This window comes from Cololabis saira, chromosome 23, assembly GCF_033807715.1.
Source record: "Cololabis saira isolate AMF1-May2022 chromosome 23, fColSai1.1, whole genome shotgun sequence".
NCBI classification, from domain to species: domain Eukaryota; kingdom Metazoa; phylum Chordata; class Actinopteri; order Beloniformes; family Belonidae; genus Cololabis; species Cololabis saira.
In genome coordinates this window covers 380,001-393,460 of record NC_084609.1, presented here as the reverse complement: position 1 = coordinate 393,460, position 13,460 = coordinate 380,001, and the positions used below count along the sequence as shown (strand labels likewise).

Sequence of the window (13,460 nt, the reverse complement as noted above, 5' to 3'; positions counted from 1 at the left end):
GGGCAATAACTATAAAACCAGGTTCCACTCATTACTCGTACTTCAAAAGAGAGAAATCCGATACATTCATAAGGCTGGATATGGAGATCACACTAACTCACTATTCTTACAGTCTAAAGTACTAAAACTCATGGATCTAGTGGCATTTCAATCTGCACCAGTAATGTTTAAAGCAAAAAATCATTCACTACCGGATAAACATTCAGAAATTATTCATTGGGAGGGAAGGGGGTTATCATTTAAACTTAAAATCTTTATTCATGCGTACAACAAAAAGAAGTTTTTGTGTATCAGTTTGTGGAATTAAACTGTGGAATGGTTTGAATTTGGAGTTAAAAGAATGTACAAACATAAAACTATTAAAGAAGAAATATAAAGAAATGGTTTATTTGAGGTATAAAAGTGAAGACTGTGTTTAAAGATCAGCAGCTGTGTGTGTTCTGCTATTCTGTCATGTTGTCTTTGTCTGTTTATATACTTAGATATACGGATTATATTTATATCAGTTATATTATATTTATATCATAGTTATATTCTATTTATGATAGAGCTTACATTTGGTATTAAACAGGTTATTTTTGTAAAAATGATCTATATTTATTTATTTATACAAATTAATGTAGTGTATAAAGCGTAAATACAGGCATATAATTTATGTTTAGTTGTGGAAAGGGGGTGGGATTAAATAAGTTTATACTTCCTCCAACTCCTTTTCCAACATGTAACTGAAATATGTTTTTTGATGTGTTTTTTTTTCTTTATGTGGCAGAATGCCCACCTGTATTTGTTTCTCTTATCTTTTTTCTTGTTTTTTTTATATATACATGTTCGAAATAAATAAAAACGAACGAATGAACGAACAAACTAAGTGATATATATATAAATATTGACACTGTGGGAGCATCAGCAGCTCCTTCAGCCAAAGACTGCTCCACCCGCTGCAAGAAGGAACGCTAGCGCAGGTCCTTCATCCCCACAGCCATCAGACTGTACAATAAGAAACTGTAGCCATCCATGTGCAATAAACCTGTCTCTTTAAACGTGCAATAACCACTAATACCTCACATATTTTTGGAAATATTTGTACATATTTTGTAAATATTATCCGTTTATTTGGTGTTTATTACTTTTTTCTCGCTTGTACATAGTCTTTTTCTACTTTTTATATTGCTCTTTTTTATTATTTAACTATTTATGGTTATTTCTATTTTACATTTTTTGTATAAAGCGTGTGTGTGTTTTTTTGCTGCTGCACGACTGAATTTCTCCTCTGGGAGATCAATAAAGTCTACTATTATATTTTATTCTATTCTATTCTCTTCTATTCTATTCTATTCTATTCTATTCTATTGTCCTTTACTGAATTAAATGGTTGCTAATCAATAATTCCGCCAATTAATGAGCCTGTCTGAGTTTCACCTGCCCTTATAATATTATGACCTTTGATTTAAAATATTCATATTTTAGATTGTAGGTCATCTTATACCCGTCAAACACACTGACAACTAGCGAAACTTGATATCAAAAGCATCCATAGTGAAGTCCCTCTGTGCAGACCCTGTTTAGCATTTTGTTTTCAGTTGTAAGAGCTTCCTTCATCTTTTTTGCTGTGCAGAACAGACTTGTATTTCATGCCACGAATAAAGTAATTTAATTTGTAGTTATGTGTTTCACTTTTATTACAAACAAAGAGCTAGATATTAGTGTTGGTGTGTTACATTAATCATGAACAGATACAAAATGGTATACGAATCTTAAACAAAATATTAACTTGTACAAATTTGAAAAAGGTTTACAAATTTTAAACATTTATATGTGCAAATTGTAGAGGTATCAAAAGCTGAACTAGAAAACGAAATATCTTCACAAGTAACTCAGAGTTCTTCTGCAGGGGGGAACTGCTCCTCGAGGTCTCAGCAGATCTTATCCTTTCAACCGGACTAGAATCATCGAAGCCACGCCGTTGTGCTGCCTGTTGAATCATCATGGCCCCCATCTCTGTTGCTGCTGCTGCAGAGGGTTATAAATATGAAAAATGATTTATATCTTATTCATTTTATGTCAGACGTATGGATTTCTGTTGTCTAGTTGTCAGAATAATCACATTATTGGTTCCATATTATGTTCTTTGCAAATATAATCATGACTACTTTCATTCAACTGTGTTTTAGGTACTTTGTTTTATAAACAGTCACACCGGGTTCATTTTGACCCTGGAAAACAGCTGTGATTGGTTTTAAATCAGTATTCTGATTAAACCTGATCAGTGGGTTATAATATAAACGCATTTTCATTAAAGTCAGACAATAATGCCCAAAAGAGTACTGTAAAGTTGGAACGCAGTTGGATAATAACACATTAAACACAGAATTAGGTTATAATGCATGTAATGTGTTATTGGTAGTCAAACATAACATGAGCATAAGTTACATTGAATAACCCCTCACCCCCGCACGCTTGAGGGTTAAAGCAGCACAATGTAACTTTCAGCTTTTGTTGAGTTTGGCAGCTCCTTTGGACAAAAGCGGTAGTCCTTTACCAGAAAGAACACTACATTTCCCATGAGCACCAGCGCGTACCGCCGGAAAACTCCTGTCCCGTCGCTGCATTTGTTTTGAGAGAAGACGGGACGGACTTTTCTGTTTCACCAAGTGAACAGACGGAACGCAAAAAAAAGATGTTAAACTGCTGGAACGGAACTGGAATTTACCAGGATACCTTAAACAAGGAAGCCAGGGAGCGGTATATGGAGAAAATAATGATTATTAACGGTTTGGGTTCATGTGAAATCCCTATCAAGGAGTGGAGCTCCGATGAGGATTTACTGCCGCACAACCCACGTCTTAGCTGCTGCTTTGGTAAATGTTTGACTCGCCATGTGTTTCAATAAATTTGTATAATAGTACAACATACAGTACATGTTTTGTATTACTCTTACTTTTTTCTTTTTTGACTGCTATATTATGCGGAAGAGGCTCCGAGGCGTGAGCAATATTTTTGTTTTCCTCTTGAGATAATTTTTTTCGCTCTGCAGCTACAAATAGAGTTAATATTTTTTCCTCAACAAACTAGTTTTATCTGAAGATTGGGGTTAATCGCACCGCAGAGAGCTGGCCAGCAATTGCGTTTAGCTGGAGTGGGGCTAAAACCCGTATGAATGATATGACCCCGGTCTGTGTGTGTTTTTTGTGGTTTACTGTGAAAGTTAAACCATTATTGATCTTTTCCCCACGTCTGTTATGTGGAGCTGCTGCAGCCACAACGCAGCAACGGGATACCAGCTTCTGCTCAGCTCTGCGCTCCACGCCCCGCGCATTTTCGTCTCGACTACGAATCGGGAAGGAGGGGGAAGTGACGTATGCCGTAAAGCAGTCAAAGACGTAAAAATGTGTAGTTTTTTAGTGTGGCAGGGTTCCTACCATGCTCCTCAAAGTTACATAGTGCCAGTGAAGGCGATACAGATCCCTCAGACCATGACAGAGGTTCATTAAACCTGTTGGAAGTTGATGTACCATCACAATGATGATGATGAAATATTAGATTAAGCTGGAAAAGTTACATAGTGCTGCTTTAAATGTAAATGTACAGGTAAATCGTTATTTAGCAGACGCTTTTATCCAAAGTGACGTGCATAACATACAGAACATACAGAACAAAACATTATTTGAACAAAGGCAACAAGTTAGCAACTCACCGTTATTTTGATATGCTCCCTTGTCCGGTGTGACTCCGTTCCCGTCCTCCTTTTCCTTCCGGGTGAATGCCCCAGAGGAAATTCTCGAGCATGCGCAGACTGCAATATCCGATGTCCCCGTTTACATGGCGTTAACAACCCGATTGCGAACGGGTTATCTAGGTGCTGCAACCCGATTACTAAATGTCCGAAATAGGTCAGAAGTCGATCGGGTTCGTGTTTTTACATGCAGTTTAAAAGTCCGAACGATGTCTTATACGATCAGAAACCCGATTGAACTGCTGCATGTAAACGTATATGCCTCAATGTCCAAGGAGGCTAGTATCTTTAGCAGTTCGATAAAGTCAGCTTTTAGTATCTCTGATTGTTGCTTGTAAGTATAATTTGTTCCAATATGCAATCGATCTTAGTCACAGCTTGGTGTATTGCCAGTAGCTCTGTGATTTTTCCTGTTATGTCACAGATCATGTATACAAATACATTATTTCCCACTACATTCAAAGTGAGATATTTAAAGCCTTTATTTGTTATAATTTTGGTGATTATGGCTCACAGTTTATGGAAACCCCAAATAAAAAATCTCAAAAAATTTGAATGTTTTATGAAATCAAAATTGTAACAAATAAAGGCTTAGAATATCCTGCTTTGCATATAATGAGACTATGTAATATATTAGTGTCACCTTTTAAAGGGGACTTATTATGAAAAACATGTTGTTTCTTGTTTTAACATATATAAAGTGGTCTCCCCTCACCCTGCCAACTCAGAGAAGAAGGAAAGCAACCAAATTCTGCGGTGTCTGTTCACCCTGCCCGGAAGATCCTTCCAGTGTCATGTGACTTTTACGAGCCGTTCAGATTCTGCGCCTATCGTTACGTAACAACGGGAGCAGATTTACAAAGGTCGGCCTCCGCTGCTAAAATCACGCCCACAACTAACTCCGCTGGCCGGAGCGTCCGCCATTGTTCAGAAGCGGTGAATCGTGTACAGAATCGTGTACGGACCCGGCAACTGCACACGAGTCAGCAGTAAGTGACGTTAATTTTTTATGTTATTTATATTTGTTTACAAGTATGATCTTTGCATGGGCTAAGTATTTAGCTTAGCTCCGGTGTTACTCCGTGTTACGGAGCTCTATTAGTACCGTAATACATTTTTCTTCTGTTTATGGTTTCAGATCTTCCAAGCACCTGAAGCTGTTCAACGACACCTTCAGAAGACGCACGGTCCTTCCTTGAGCCAGCAATAGTGCAGAAATGTTATTTATATACAACTTATGTTTATTTTTTCTAACAATAAAGTTGACATTTGTGAACATTCAGTGTTGTGATTTCTTTACAGTTAACATGATTCATTTGTCTTGAAACATAAGAAATGAAATGATTAGCAATCGGAGTAAATAACTGTGGTGTCCCTGTTTAGAATTCAATTAAATCTTCCTGTGTGAATTAGTGTGAAGACGAGGTGACTAAAGGTTGATTTATGGTTCTGAGTTACACCGACGGCGTAGGGTACGCGTCGATTTAACGCAGAACATTAATTCAGGTTTTAAGATCAGTTTACACCGTGTAACTGAATGAGAGCGTCCGACTATCACGTCGAGCTGCGTGACATCGGACGCTCTCTATCCACACTAAAACTGTTAAACTCGCGGCCAGTTAGGACAGTCCAATACAAAAAATAAAAGCAATGAAATCTATTTTGTCACTGACGCTCACTCGCATCGCATGGGACACGCTTTGTGTACGCAGCCGCTGCTCTTCTGCCCGGAGAGGCTTTGTCTCCTCCCCTACTACACTCATTCAGGCAGCCAATCAGCACAGAGCCTCATTAACCTAGCCCTTGTCCCTTGAAGGGGAGGGGGGAGGGGGGGGGGCAATGTCAGGGTTTGACACTTCCCCCAGTTTGAGTTTCAGTTCTGTCCCTCCTGTTTCCATCTGCCCTGATTGTCTGCACTTGTGTCTCGTTATCACCTGTGTATATCTAGTCTTGTCTTTCCCCTTCTCCCTGCAGTGTGTCCGTACATGAGAGTGTCCTGCCTGAGTGTGTTCTACCGGAGAGTGTCCTACCTGAGAGTTTCCTACCTGAGTGTGTCCTACCTGAGAGTGTCCTACCTGAGAGTGTCCTATCTGAGGGTGTCCTACCTGATAGTGTCCTACCTGAGAGTGCCCTACCTGAGAGTGCCCTACCTGAGTGTGTCCTACCTGAGTGTGTCCTACCTGAGTGTGTCCTACCTGAGTGTCCTACCTGAGAGTGTCCTACCTGAGAGTGTCCTACCTGTGAGTGTCCTATCTGAGGGTGTCCTACCTGAGTGTCCTACCTGAGAGTGCCCTACCTGAGAGTGTCCTACCTTAGTGTGTCCTACCTGAGAGTGCCCTACCTGAGAGTGTCTTAACTGAGAGTGTCCTACCTGAGTGTGTCCTACCTGAGAGTGTCCTACCTGACAGTGTCCAGTTTCCAGCGGGGATCCTCCAGTCTAGACAGAAGCTTCCCTGCTGACTCCCCTGGATGGTTGTAGCTCAGGTCCAGCTCTCTCAGGTGGGAGGGGTTGGAGGTCAGAGCTGAGACCAGAGAAGAACTTCCTTCCTCTGAGATCAGACAGCCTGACAGCCTGCAGACACACAACACAGGTCTGCTGCATGTTCTCTGCTCAAGTGTCCTGCTGGAGACACGTTTACTAGCAGGTTCTCTGGACCTGGAGAAGACTTGAATGAATCCTGACCTGAGAGACTCCAGGTGACAGTGTGGACTCTCCAGTCCAGGACACAGCTTCTTCAGTCCAGAATCCTGCAGGTCGTTGTTGCTCAGGTCCAGTTCTGTCAAACTGGAGGACTGAGAGCTGAGAACTGAGGACAGAAGTGGACAGATATTCCCTGAGAGGTGACAGCCACTCAGTCTGCAGATGGAAGAAAAGAACAACAACCAGGTTATTTCACTGTTGTGGAAGAAAAATGTAGTTGTGTCTCCAACTGTTCTGCTGGTGAAAGGGTTTCCTTGTCAGAGTTCAAGCTTGTGTGTGATTTTAGGTCCAATGTGTTATTAAAGTGCCTGGAAATGAAAGAACCAGCGTAAACTCACTCATGTGAGGTTGTGCTGAAAAAAGACCCAAACAAGTGAAGAAAACATTAAATGTGGAGCTAAAACCAGACGTAGTCAGAAACTAGCCTCCACTCCAGAGGTCCAACATGTGTCTGTTGGTACTTACAGAACTTTCTTGGAGGCTTTGACCACCGGCAGCAGCCTCCGTAGAGCCTCCTCTGAAGCTGAGAACTTCTTCAGGTCAAACACCTCCAGATCTTCTTCTGATGACAGTAAGATGAAGGCCAGAGCCGACCACTGAGCAGGAGACAGTTTACCTGTGGAGAGACGTCCAGACCTCAGGGTATGTTGGACCTCCTCCACCAGAGACCGATCGTTCAGTTCATTCAGACAGTGGAACAGGTTGATGCTTCTCTCTGCAGACAGATCCTCACTGATCTTCTTCTTGATGTATTTAACTGTTTCCTGATTGTTCTGTGAACTTCTTTGTTTTGGTTCCAACAGATCTCGTAAGAGGTTCTGATTGGTCTCCACTGAAAGACCCAGGAGGAAGCGCAGGAACAAGTCCAGGTGTCCGTTTGGACTCTGTAAGGCCTTGTCCACAGCTCTCTGATAGAGTTGAGTCTCTGTGTTTCTTTTTTCCTCCAGCAGGTTGACTCCAGACTTGATGAAGGTCTGATGGACATGAAGAGCAGCCAGAAACTCCTGAACACTCAGATGGATGAAGCAGAACACCTGGTCCTGGTACAGGCTGCTCTCCTCTCTAAAGATCTTGGTGAACACTCCTGAGTAAACTGAAGCCTCTCTGAGATCGATGCCACACTCTCTCAGGTCTGATTCATAGAAGATCAGGTTTCCTTCAGGTTTCTGCAGCTGCTCAAAAGCCAGTTTTCCCAGAGACTCCACCATCTTCCTGCTCTCTGGACTCCAGTGTGGATCCGTCTCAGCTCCTCCATCATACTTGACCTTCTTCAGTTTGGCCTGGACCACCAGGAAGTGGATGTACATCTCAGTCAGGGTCTTGGGCAGCTCCCCTCCCTCTCTGGTTTCCAGGACTTTCTCCAAGACCGTAGCAGTGATCCAGCAGAAGACTGGGATGTGGCACATGATGTGGAGGCTCCGTGAGGTCTTGATGTGGGAGATGATCCTGCTGGTCTGCTTCTTGTTCCTGATCCTCTTCCTGAAGTATCCCTCCTTCTGTGGGTCAGTGAACCCTCTGACTTCTGTCACCATGTCAACACACTCAGGAGGGATCTGATTGGCTGCTGCGGGTCGTGTGGTGATCCAGAGACGAGCAGAAGGAAGCAGCTTCCCCCTGATGAGGTTTGTCAGCAGCACGTCCACTGAGGTGGACCTTCTGGGGTCACTGACGATTGTAGAGTTGTGGAAGTCCAGAGGAAGTCGACACTCATCCAGACCGTCAAAGATGAACACGACCTGGAACTTTTCAAAGCTGCAGATTTTTCTGGTTTCAGAGAAGAATCGATGAACTAGTTCCACCAAGCTGAACTTCTCCTCTCTCAGCACATTCAGCTCTCTGAAGCTGAATGGAAGCAGGAACTGGATGTCCTGGTTGGTTCTGCCTTCAGCCCAGTCCAGACTGAACTTCTGTGTTAGGACTGTTTTCCCGATGCCGGCCACTCCCTTCGTCATCACCGTTCTGATTGGTCCTCCTCTTCCAGGTGGGGGTTTAAAGATGTCTTCCTGTCTGATGGCTGTTTCTGCTCCGTCTGGTTTCCTGGAAGCTGCTTCAATCTGTCTGACTTCATGTTCTTCGTTGACCTCTCCGGTCCCTCCCTCTGTGATGTAGAGCTCTGTGTAGATCTGCTCCAGAAGGGTTGGGTTTCCTGCTTTAGTGATCCCCTCAGACACATGCCGGTGCTTCTTCTGCAGCTGAACTCTGAGTTTGGATTGACAAACGGCAGCGACGGTCTCTAAATAAAGATGAAATAAAGAAAACCACGTAGTGATTAAAACCAGCCCAAACCAAGTTCTACTTCCTCTAAAGAATCAACATTTCAACATTCACTAATCAGCCGTTCGATGAGGAGTTTTGAAGCGTTTTCTTCCCGAAAACCCCTCTGATCAATCAGAGGAACAATAACAGTGTTTCCTCTATGATTCACTTCAGACATACAAGTGTTTGTTTTGTGTTTGCTGGAACTGAATATTGAATCCACGCAGTTCAACTCTTTAGAATAAAACTGTTATTTACTGGGATATTAATGACCCTATTAATGAGATGTTCCTAACAGAAGATGAGCTGAGTTCCTCCACCGTCCAGTGGGTTTAATGTTGTGTCTGATCTGTGAATGTTGATCATCTACTGAGACATTGGTTGTGGTTTATCCAGCAGCTCAGATGTTCAGAGAAAGGTCTTACTGCTCTGCAGGAGGTCGGCCAGCTTCTCCTGCTTCCTCCTCCTCAAGAACTTTACTGTGATCTTCATGAATGTCTCTCTGATGCTCTTCTGCTCTTCATCTTCATCCTCCCCCAGACTCTCTGAGGATTCTGGGTAATCTGGACTCAGAACCTTCTGGATCTTTTTCAGCTCGTCCTTCACAAACATGACGATGTCGTCCTCCAGCAGCTGGAACAGAAGACAAATGAAGGACACAACCGCACTGAAACCATGGAAACAAACATCAGGTCCATGATGGACAGACTGACGGTCCACTGGTCTCCAGAGACCAGCATGGAGACAAACATCAGGTCCATGTTGGACAGACTGACAGTCCACTGGTCTCCAGAGACCAGCATGGAGACAAACATCAGGTCCATGATGGACAGACTGACAGTCCACTGGTCTCCAGAGACCAGCATGCAGATGGACATCAGGACAACAGGTGGAGAAGAAGTTGTTGTTCATGTACAGACCTGAAAGACGGAGTCCAGCTGTGTCTGATGTTGCTGGACAGACGGACCACTGGGGGACTCTGAGATCTGCTGGTCCACTCTGTGGAGGAACCAGGAAGAATTAGCTCACATCATGTCTGTCCTCACAGAGACAAACAGCAGCTGGAGGTCCATGAAGTCCTGTTGGGATGAGGACAGTCCACCAGAGGACTGGTGTTGGTGAAGGTTTACTAGTCCTGCTGATCCAACGAGAACATGTGACTTCAGTGAGAGCTCTGCTCATTCACACATTCACAAGATCCAGTTCTGCTCCAAGAAACGTTACAAGATCAAGAAGACGGACAACTGATGGAGACATGAAGCAGCTGAGGAACTCTGGATCATCATCAGGATCAGTAAGAGGAACTCTGGACCATCATCAGGATCAGTAAGAGGAACTCTGGACCATCATCAGGATCAGTAAGAGGAACTCTGGACCATCATCAGGATCAGTAAGAGGAACTCTGGACCATCATCAGGATCAGTAAGAGGAACTCTGGACCATCATCAGGATCAGTAAGATGAACTCTGGACCATCATCAGGATCATTAAGAGGAACTCTGGATCATCATCAGGATCAGTAAGAGGAACTCTGGATCATCATCAGGATCAGTAAGAGGAACTCTGGACCATCATCAGGATCAGTAAGAGGAACTCTGGACCATCATCAGGATCAGTAAGAGGAACTCTGGACCATCATCAGGATCAGTAAGAGGAACTCTGGATCATCACCAGGATCAGTAAGAGGAACTCTGGATCATCATCAGGATCAGTAAGAGGAACTCTGGATCATCATCAGGATCAGTCCTCTGGAAGGTGAGACCTCCAGATGTGTCAACCAGAGGAAAAAGTTCCTGACAGGAGATGAAGATCTACGAGGAGGAAGCTCAGATCACCATCAGGTGATGGAGGACCACAGGGGTCCAGGACTACATGATCTACTCAGGAAGAAACATGTGGACATTTCCTAACATGAGGACTGATTTAAATACATTTAATGTGTTTAAATACATCTCACCTCTCTGAAGAAGAATGTTGGTCTCCTTTAAATTCAGCGAACCATTCCCTTGACTGCTCGCTCTTCAAGGACACACAGCTGGGTCCAGGTCCAGGTCCAGGTCCGGGTCCAGGTCCAGGTCCAGTTCCAGGTCCAGGTCCAGGTCCAGGTCCAGGTCCAGGTCCAGGTCCAGGTCCAGGTCCAGGTCCGGGTCCAGGTCCAGGTCCAGGTTGATTCCTGTAATAATGATGTTTGGTGATGTGAGTCTTGAGCTCTGACATGCAGAAGAGTCAGGGACAGTTAGAGATTCTCATCTCACCTCTGAGCTTTGCTCCGACTCTCATGTTCCCCACACAGAGAGGTTTTAGAGGGAGGGACTCCCTCCTCTCCGTCCTCACACTGGTCCATTCTGCTGAATTCACGTCCACATCAGCTCACACACACACCTTCACCTGCAGAGGAAACACACATCACTGGTGTTGGACACAGACCAGCTGATCCTGCTCTGGTTGTTCCTCTCTTTTGTTTTTTTGCTTCTACTGAGCAGTACAGGTTACTTGAGACTATTTTTATTTCTTTACCCTCCAGATGTTGGAAAGGGTCCCAAAGTAATCAGTCTGTCCTCCACCAAGCCAGTCACCAGGACTAACATGCTCTAACTAGCTGGAACAAGTGTGAAACAACAATGATGTGATTCTGTTTTTACTACAGAAACTTGAAAATCTTGTTACTGTAAATATGATTAAGCTCAGAGGTTGATCTGCAGAGACAAAGGTTCAATGTGCAAAGATAAGGAGATATAAACATGCTGTATCCAGTGCAAACGAGTAATAAATGTGAGATGAGGTGTGATGATTGACAGAGTCCAGAGTGCTGGGTGTGTCTTGATTAGGAGGTTTTATAACCTGGAGAAGAAACTTCTTTTACGTCTCTCAGTAAAAATGTTTCATTTAATCAGCCTGTTGTTTTTAACCCCGTCTGCATGAACCTCTGGGAGATTCTGTGTCAACAGTGATGCTATTGGAAGTTCAGTCAGGAAGACTTCTGGACGAAGATACGCCGTCTTCAGTAGTTACACAAGCACCAAAGAACAACTTCTTCCAGGAACCAAACTGACTTTAATGCTGGAGACGACAGCTTAATTCCAGGAAATAAAACACCTCACAGTTTGATTGATGAAGAAAACTAATCATCATTGATCATCACTGTGTCTCTGATCTGTGGCTGCAGCAGCAGCTTTGGACCAGAAAGTTTTTTGCACACAGCAAACCGATGACGGAAAGGAAAGGTCTTAACGCAAAGTTCTTCTTTTCTATGTTTACTTCAAAAACTGAAAAATCACACAAAATACAGAACCAAATCCTTAACGTTTATAAATAAAATAAAGTATGCTGGTCAAAAGACTGTGTAGCTCAAAGGTGCAGTGACTTTATCGTCATCTAACAATCATGTAGATTTGTGTTCAGGCACAAGAATGATCAAAGTCTGCAGTGAAAACCTTCTCCAACCACGACGGAAGAGGAAACTAACAGGAAAGTTCCTGAAGAAAAAGTTCAAACTTACAGTTTCTAAAAACAGTCCGAAGAGTTGAAGATGAAGATTCTGCAGTCTGAAGAAAAACCACTGAGCTGAACTGAACTGATCCTGGAATGAGTCAGAGCTGGAGGAGGAGGAGGAGGAAGAGGAGGAGGAGGAGGAGGAGGAAGAGGAGTCTCATTAATAATCTGGCTGAACTTAATAAATGAAGGTGACAATTTATATTGAAGGTTGTGAATGAATTTCAACTAAATTATTGAGTAAATGAACTGATATATTTTTTTAGGTTTATTAATTTATTTTGGGTCACCATTGTTTGGTCCACCACAGAATAAATCCCATGATTTACTGGCTCCTGTGTGTTTCTACCAACAATGTCCATCCAGCGGTCAGCTGTTGGGACATAGTGTGTGTGATGTCATCAGTGATGTCATCAGAAATGCCACTTGTGGAGTGATTGATCAATGATTGATCAGTGATTGATCAGTGATTGATCAGTGATTGATCAGGGCGTGACAGCTGCTTCCATCATGAAGACATCCCTTACTTGTCGTTCTTGAATATCTCTGACTTTTTGACTCCAGTGAAGAATCAGGGGTGAGGGTTAGATCCCACAGATCCACCTGAAAGCTTACCTGTGGTAGGATGGCCACCAATTATGACGTTCAAAACGTAGCCATAAAGGATTGAAGGTTGCGCAGGTGAATTCTCCTCATATCCCGCCCTCTACACGCCCACTTTCTACTATGAATGACCAATGCAAACTACTTGATGACTGTATTTGCATATGAATGAGCTGCTGAGCATGCGCAGCAGCTTCCTGCAGTCTGTTCCTGCTGCGTCAGGATGAATGAGACATATGTTATCCTGCTAAATAATTTAGAAATATATTTTGGCCATTTTAAAATACTACCGTATTTTGACGACCAGACGGCGCACCCTCAGTTTTGTGTGTCATTTCTGTATTTAAAACACACACACGGCGCACCGACCAAAAAGGCGCCGTCTACACACACGGAGCGCCGCACAACACATACACACACACACACACACACACACACACACACACACACACACACACACACACACACACAGGCGCCGCACAACACACACACACACACACACACACACACACATACATACACAGGTGCCGCACAACACACACACACAGGCGCCGCACAACACACACACACACACTCAGAATACAAGTGTGCGTATTTAAAAATAGAGCGGGAGCAAAACTTAGTTTGATTGTACTTTATTTAAGTTATTACATTCATCAGTTGTCAGGACTCAGCG

The 13,460-nt window shown here is 43.2% G+C and overlaps 2 protein-coding genes across 3 annotated transcripts in view; both read right to left on the bottom strand.

Annotated features, from left to right (window-relative positions):
- Nucleotides 1–12,265, bottom strand: part of LOC133424439 (NACHT, LRR and PYD domains-containing protein 12-like) — a 32,836-nt gene extending 20,571 nt beyond the window's left edge. The window contains exons 1-8 of one of the 2 annotated variants that reach the window (XM_061715059.1): nt 12,189–12,265; nt 10,945–11,077; nt 10,647–10,862; nt 9,611–9,689; nt 9,116–9,323; nt 6,900–8,667; nt 6,417–6,590; nt 6,135–6,305 (exon numbers count right to left, since the gene is read on the bottom strand). In XM_061715059.1, coding sequence (XP_061571043.1) covers nt 6,135–6,305; nt 6,417–6,590; nt 6,900–8,667; nt 9,116–9,323; nt 9,611–9,689; nt 10,647–10,862; nt 10,945–11,033 — 2,705 coding nt within the window. In that variant the 5' untranslated portion in view covers nt 11,034–11,077; nt 12,189–12,265. Of the gene's footprint in view, nt 1–6,134; nt 6,306–6,416; nt 6,591–6,899; nt 8,668–9,115; nt 9,324–9,610; nt 9,690–10,646; nt 10,863–10,944; nt 11,078–11,206; nt 11,283–12,188 lie in introns of those variants that run through there. The other variant, XM_061715057.1, reaches the window with a different exon arrangement.
- Nucleotides 1–13,460, bottom strand: part of LOC133424461 (zinc finger protein 239-like) — a 278,042-nt gene that overhangs the window by 39,212 nt on the left and 225,370 nt on the right. The gene's annotated exons all lie outside the window — the stretch shown is intronic.